Here is a 7,840-nt window from a genome sequence, read left to right as displayed (position 1 = left end):
CCATTTTAATAAAGGATGATTTTCACTTTTCTAATTTTTTATTTTAATTTTATAAAATAAAATGTAAAAAGATAAATGTTCAATGTGTAAAATAAAGACTACTTCTTCCTTTTCATATCATAAAATAAATTTTATTCTTTTTAATTTATTAAATAATTAATGTATTCGGTCAATATATAAACCAAATACAACCTTATTCAATCAATTTTCCTCGTATCTCATTGTTTTCCTTCTTTTTCGTGCATATTAACTAGAATTTTGTCTTCTATCACCCACTTTTTAAAAAAAAACATCATGCCAGACAATGAATGAATCCACTTTTCTTTATAATCTTTTTCACGTTTCTTCTTCATAAACGTTTTAAATACTCATGTTGTGACAATGCACCCTCGCTATAAAAACATACCTCAACTTCGATCTCAAATACTTCACCATTTTTCAAATCACACACAATTTTATTTTCTTCTTCTAGTTTTGTTGATAGTTTCTTCTCTGCTACCCTCATATGAGTAAGTGTTTCATCTTATAACTCCTCTTATTTATTTTTAAAAACTTTAATTTTTTTGTGTGTTTCAATATTCATATGTTTAATTAGTTTAATCATTAGTTATTTTATTGATAGATCAAGTGTTAGGGTGATTTTATGAAGTTAAAGAGATAATTTTACAGATTATGAAATTAAAGAGTTCTTATTTGTTATCTTGATAAATTTTAAAAAAAATGAATTTTATTTTTTCAGGTGTTCTACTTAAAGTTGCTGCTAAAGCTGCGCATTAAAGTAAGAATTATTATATTTTGTTATAATTTATTTAATCACTTATATCTATTGTCATGCATGATATGTGTGTGAAATTTATAAATTTTGTATGTTAATAATATACTAAAATTCATTTTTCGAATATTTTTGGGTAATCCATTGCTTGTACATAATTTTTTCTGATTTTTTATTTTATTTAATTCAGAATTTTTAACAAAAAGTTTTATATATAAACAATTTGTTTAAATTCAATGTTGAAAGTTATATGAATTTAATATTATAGGATGTATGCAAATTCAACAAAGATATAAGCGCTGATTTTGTTGAGTATAATTTGATGATAATCTTCATTATTTATTTATCATTTTTATTTTCTTTGTTTTTATACCCTCCTCAAAAACATTTGAGTTATATACATTAAATGTTGAATAAATTAATAGGTATTGATACATTATTATTTAGACCATGTTGAATAAATTAATAGGTAAACAACTCTTTACTTATATTATATATTTTGAATATTACTTTGAAAAGTCTTTTTTTAAAGAACTTACAAGCTATTTTAATGCTAATAATTGTAATGGAGGGAACTAATTTAATTAATCTTCCATTAATGTATATAGTTCATAGATTATAGCCTACTACTTATTATCTTTGTGTTATTGATTTATAATTTTTGTTGTGGATTCTCTTATCCTTCATATATAGTGGATACATCTATTAAATTGTTAGAATATTATAAATATTTTATAACATTCTAACCTAAATTACCATACAATAACTAAGTTCGCAATATAATTTATGAATATTATAAATAAATGAATATAATTGTTTTGATGTTATTGTAGACAGAAAAGTAACCATGATTGATTTACCAAAGAAAAACAACGACACGGATAATGGAGAAAACAAATCCGATGATAATTCAAAAAGTATGGAAGTCTCGTATTCAAATGATAGTAACAACAATCAAAATGACCGAGAATCAAGTGAAGATTCAAGGGAAAGAAATCCAAACGAGGAAGCTAATATGGCTAGACATAAAGAAAAATATGCATCAATAGTTTCTCCCATATTTCAACCGCAACTTGAAAATCAAAGAAACCAAAGTGATTTAATGCCCACGTTATGTCCAGGGATGATTTTCACTGGGGTGGTTGATGGATTAGTTCCTGGAGGATACTTGATCAGTATAAGAGGAGGAAATGGTCTTGATTTGCAAGGTAAAGCTTTTTTCTCCACTCGTAAAGTTACTCAAATTGAATCAAGTGCTAATGTGAATGTGAGTGTTCCTTGGGTAAGTCCTACTAATGTTGATCATACTCAAAAGAATCATAATCAAAACTCAAATCAAGAGAAGGAGAATGATAATCTCAAAAACACATTGAATCAAGAAGCATGTAGCAGTTTTGGCAAAAACAAAACTCCTCTTGAATTTGAAATAGATGATGAGTTCTATTCAGATTATTCAGACTTTGAGATGCCACCTTCACCTGAACCTCATGTGCCTGATCCTTTACTAGTCACAAATAAATTTGCGCATTTTGTGCTTAAGCAAGTTAATCCATTAACTGGGGTGCCAGTTAATCAAACAAAATCTCTTGATAAAGGAAAAGGGATACTTAAAGATTGTTATAATCCAAATGCAAAAGAATATAAAATTGGCATAGATCCTTTTTTACCAAGGAAATTTCCATCTCCAGCCATCAGTATAAGTCCACCTTCTGAAGGTGTAAGAAAAAGAAATTTCTCAGCTCAAAATTTAGTCAATAAACAACATGCAAGACTCTCTATGAAAGGTACATATTCATCATTTCTTTATTAAAATATTAAAATTAAATTCCATGAATATTATGCAAGAGCTGACTAAACATGTGTACAGGTTCATCATCGCTTAATCGAAACACAAGCCAACATGTGTTGCTCAAAAATAATGAAAAGGTTGTGCACTGCCAACCAACTGGCACAAGAAAAAGAAATGCCTCTACTGAAATCTTAGACACTGAACAATATGCAAGACATTCTCAGCAAGGTTTGTATTCATCATCTCTTGATCAAAATATTAAAATTAAAGTCCATGAACATTATACAAGAGCTGACTAAACATATGTACAGATTTATCAACATTTAATCGAAACACAAGTCAACATGCGTTGCTCAAGAACAATGAAAGGTTTGTGCACTGTCAACCAGCTGATATAAGAAAAAGAAATGTCTCTACTCAAATTTTAGACACTGAACAATATGCAAGACTCTCTCATCCAGGTACATATTCATCATCTCTAGGTCAAAATATTAAAATTAAAGTCCATGAACATTATGCAAGATTGACTCAACATGTGTACAGGTACATCACAACTTAAACGAAACACATGTCAACATGGATTGCTCAAGAATAATGAAAAGTCAGTGCACTGGAAATCAGCTGGCATAAGAAAAAGGAATGTCTCTACTGGAATTTTAGATACTGAACAATATGAAAGAATCTCTCAAGCAGGTACATATTCATCATCTCTTGATCAAAATATTAAAATTACAATCCATGAACATTATGCAAGAGCTGACTCAACATGTGTACAGATTCATCATCACTTAATCGAAAAAGAATCCAACATGCGTGGCTCAAGAATAATAAAAACTTTGTGCACGGCCAACCAGCTGGAATAAGAAAAAGAAATGTCTCTACTGAAAATTTAGACACTGAACAATATGCAAGACTCTCCCAATCTGGTACATATTCATCATTTCTTGATCAAAATATTAAAATTAAAGTCCATGAACATTATGCAAGAGCTGACTCAACATGTGTACAGGTTCATTATCACTTAAACGAAACACATGTCAACATGCGTTGCTCAAGAATAATGAAAAGCTTGTGCACTATCAATCAACTGGCATTAGAAAAAGAAATATCTCTACTGAAATTTTAGGCACTGAACAATCTGCAAGACTCTCTCAGTCAGGTACATATTCATCATCTCTTGATTAAAATATTAAAATTAAAATTCATAAACATTATGCACGAGCTGACTCAACATGTGTATAGAGTCATCATCATTTTATCGAAACACAAACCAACATGCGTTGCTCAAGAATAATGAAAAGTTTCTGCACTGCCAATCAACTAACATAAGAAAAAGAGATGTCTCTACAGAAATTTTAGGCACCGAACAATATGCAAGACTCTCTCAGCCAGGTAAATATTCATTATCTCTTGATCAAAATATTAAAATTAAATTCCATGAATATCATGCATAAACATGTGTAGAGGTTCATTATCACTTACTCGAAACTCAAGCCAACATACATTGCTTAAGAATAATGAAAATGTTGTGCAATACCAAACTGATATGGTGAATTCAATTTTGATTGCAAGTCATCAAAAGAGATTAATGAGAAAACATTGTATGCATGTCACTCTTAATAAATTTATTTATCATGTTTCTAAAAAGTTCCAAAGTAATTTCAATTTCTTGAATGTTGTGATTAATTTATAGTTTCAGGTGTAATGGGTTCTAGCATTGCGCAACGAGAAAATAAATGTTTTATTGACTTGGAAGAAGAAGAAGATGATGATGATGAGGATACAGAATCAGATTCTATATGATGACTAGTTAGGCACATACAGGTAATATAATTTAAAATTTAATTAATTTTACCTCATTTGTTTATAAAAGTAAAATTAAGAGCTGTAAGAAAATAAATAAATTATATATTTGTATCACAGGTTGTGTATGTTTGGTGAATCCTAGGATCTAATTGTTCTAAACTCTATTTTGTAGGATGATAGCTCCAGAGAGTGCATATTATAAATATAGTGCAGAGTGGATTAAAAATGGGTGACATTGGCATTTTGGATGGTTTTTAACTTTTGGTTGAATTGTTGTTTTGATGAATTTTAGATTTTGTTTCTCATTAAACAAATTTGGATATTTTTCTCTTGTATTATTTAAATGATGAATTGGATTTGCTTAAATTTAAATATTGTTGGAGCTTTATTAAATTATTTTGTGTGACAATATTTAAAGTAAGAGGGTACACATTCCTTATTTATGGAAAAGAAAAGGAAAATGGCTGGATGAATAAAAAACAAAAAGATTTTTTTCTTATTTGGAATTAATGATTTTTTGTCAAAAAAATCTATTTTCTTAAAGTTAAATCTCGACTTTTTTTTCTTATAGTTTTTTATTTTCACATTTATAAAAAGTCAAATAAAGAATAAATATAAATTGTATTCATAAAAAATAAATATAAATGCATATTTGCCCATTTTTTTTGTCTCATCTTAATTTTCTTCTCTTTTTCGCACTATATATATCAAAAAAATACAATGACACAATCACGAGAGTTTAGTCTTTCATAACACAACATTTAGCAAAACCACCATGACAGACAGTGAGTGCGGTCACTTTTACATATAATGTTTCTATTGGTGTTCTCCAGCGATCTCTTACATACTCATATTGCGAAAGTACCTCACTATAAAAATATACTTCTCTTCTTTTATCTTAAAATATTTACAATTTTCCAAATTAATCGCAATATCTTCTTTTTTCTTTTACAGTTCTTTTGTTACCCTATCACTTTAAAATTATTGAGTGATTGCAATCTCTCATTTTATTTTTGAAAAGTTTTTTAAAAATTATTAATTTTTTTAAACATACAACATCAAACTATCTTAAATAAAGAATATTGTTCCTCTCTTTTAATTAGTGTCTTTGTAGAGGGAGATCAATTGTTGGATTCATCCAACAATTATGAGTTTTGATCTCTAAAATAATGGTAAATTTAATGTCCAACTTGTAAATACAAAGACAACCGAGAGATACGAGAGAATTATATCCCTTAATATGCATATCAATTTGAAAATTTGGTTAAATAGTGCAACAATGCTATCATTTTCACAATTTTATTTTAATATTTTGAAGGGATGAATATAGTTATCTTTTGCACCTCTATAGTTTGAGGTCGATCATTAGATTCATACAACTGCTACAAGTATTACCACTCAGATTCCCGATGAACATAAAGGTCAACATATATATATATATATAGAGACAACAAAAGAAGGATATAATCCAATCTCTTATATATCTAGATTAATTAATGGATTGTTGATGAAAAATTAAACAATGCTTGTTAAGATTGTATTCTTACAACTATCTTAAAACTTTTAGATGATAGTTATCTATATTTAGCATAATTTTGGGTTATTCATGTTTTTAGTGTATTATGTCCTAAAGATAGATAGTTGGATTCATAACAAAAAAAAAAGGGGGAATTATGGCAGTTAAAGAGTGCTTTATGGCAGTTTCAGCCTAAATTTTATGAAAAAAATGTTTAAAAAAATGTCGTAAATTTATGTGTGCTAAGTAAAAAGTGGTAATTTCACATTAACTGTTTGTAGCATTATATTTGCAAATAATCTTGCCTAGGACAATAGTTTGAGACCGTCCTAGGAAAAGGCGATGACACGAGGTCGCCCAAAATGAGGTATTACATCGCCCTTAAGTTTTCCTCGTCTATGGAGAGAGAACATGGGATAAGACGTATCTTGGATAAAGAGAAAATCATAGTCGTTACTGATCCATGTCTCCCTTGGGAATATGGATTCAATTGTCCACCTTTTAACTAAAAGGAGGTGAACTTTCCCAAGAAAACCTTAAGCATCGGGAACTCTTATAAATACATTATCCTTCAAGAGGATATGTGCATTCTCAAGTCATACACATATACTATTACTCAAAGAGTACTAAGCTCCTAGTAGCCTTAATATCGTCAATCTAATCGTCTGCCTGCAACCCAGCAGCACCAGGTGTCACACCCTAATTTTGACCCTGAATCATCGAATCAATACATCCAAAGTACATTTGCATCATCTTCATATCACATGACATACATTTCATCATGCATAATGTCTAAAATATCAACCAGAATAATTTTTCAGATCTATAGACAGACCGGTGAATCAATTTTTGAATATATATAAAATTAGCGGACGAAAAATTTCAAAATTGAGCTTGCAGATATCAAATTTATTAATATATGTTTCACGTAGTTTAACCTGGCGTGCTTGTTTTATTTTTTGGATTCCGTTTTTTGTCACATTTCAAATAGCTTGAGCCTTTTCAATCGAACATTTTTAGTTCAAAATTTGATCGAAATCTATATGTTTTCGAGGATTTTATTTCGCACTGATCATTCTAGTATATTCATTTTAACTTTTCGAGCACTTTTGCGCTTGATTTTTATTCATATTCAGTAATTTTATTTTTATTCTTTTGTCAAAGTATTCAGAAAATTTTAATAGGAATTTCCATGTCTTCATTTTTTTATTGTATTTATATAAGAGTGTGTAAGTTTCAGTGGTTTTAATTTATTTAATTAGTTTTAATCAATTAAAGTATTTAGAAGGGGCAACTTTGGCATTTTAGAGTAGTTGTGTTTCTTTGCTTTCATCTTGACCATTAGATTCAATTAATCAATGGTCCACACTTGGTTATCAGTGTGCATTTCTATCATCCAATTAGAAAAAATAAAATAATAATAATATTAATAATAAAAAAAATCAAAAAATAAAATAATAGTCCTCCCACCAATTGGAGGAGGCCACACACCATTTCCATAAGGATCCCTCCATTCACTGAATTAATTCAATTAACATCCAATTAGCTTATATAATATAAACTAAAATAGTTTAATTAACCTTTTAATCTAATCTAAATAACTTAATTAAAAATCAATTAAAAACCAATTAATTTAATAACACAAATTAATCAATATTTTATTAATTTAATCATATAAAAAAATCAATTAATGCTCTAATATTAATCAATATTTAATTAATCTAATTAATCCTATGCTAACTAACCATTATATAAACACAATTTAAGTAATCAGCAACCAATCCAATTCACCTGATAATATTAATCTACTTAAATCAGTAGTTAAGCAAAATGGGATCAAGGACTTAAAAAAGTCAAAATGGTTCCTCTTTGAATTTTTAGGTCATTGGGATTTGGCCAGATGACTTATATGGTATGTGAACATGGTAGTGATCTAAATCCTAGTTTAAGAGAAGGT

At 28.5% G+C, this 7,840-nt stretch overlaps 1 protein-coding gene across 2 annotated transcripts; it reads left to right on the top strand.

Moving 5' to 3' along the window:
* The first annotated feature begins 336 nt into the window (after nt 1-336).
* On the top strand, nt 337-4,739 carry LOC127121066 (uncharacterized). 2 transcript variants are annotated; one of them, XM_051051678.1, is made up of 11 exons: nt 337-509; nt 740-778; nt 1,606-2,556; nt 2,640-2,789; nt 2,873-3,022; nt 3,105-3,254; nt 3,338-3,487; nt 3,571-3,720; nt 3,804-3,953; nt 4,261-4,385; nt 4,540-4,739. In XM_051051678.1, the coding sequence occupies exons 3-10, from the start codon at nt 1,620-1,622 to the stop codon at nt 4,362-4,364; spliced, it is 1,941 nt and encodes a 646-aa protein (XP_050907635.1). In that variant the 5' UTR covers nt 337-509; nt 740-778; nt 1,606-1,619; the 3' UTR covers nt 4,365-4,385; nt 4,540-4,739. The 2 variants fall into 2 exon arrangements, with proteins under 2 accessions (XP_050907635.1, XP_050907634.1); XM_051051677.1 differs by having other exon boundaries at nt 4,255-4,385.
* The last annotated feature ends 3,101 nt before the right edge of the window (nt 4,740-7,840 follow it).

The sequence above is a fragment of the Lathyrus oleraceus genome, chromosome 2 (assembly GCF_024323335.1).
Source record: "Lathyrus oleraceus cultivar Zhongwan6 chromosome 2, CAAS_Psat_ZW6_1.0, whole genome shotgun sequence".
Taxonomy (NCBI): Eukaryota; Viridiplantae; Streptophyta; class Magnoliopsida; order Fabales; family Fabaceae; genus Lathyrus; species Lathyrus oleraceus.
This window is presented reverse-complemented; position numbering and strand designations above follow the sequence as displayed.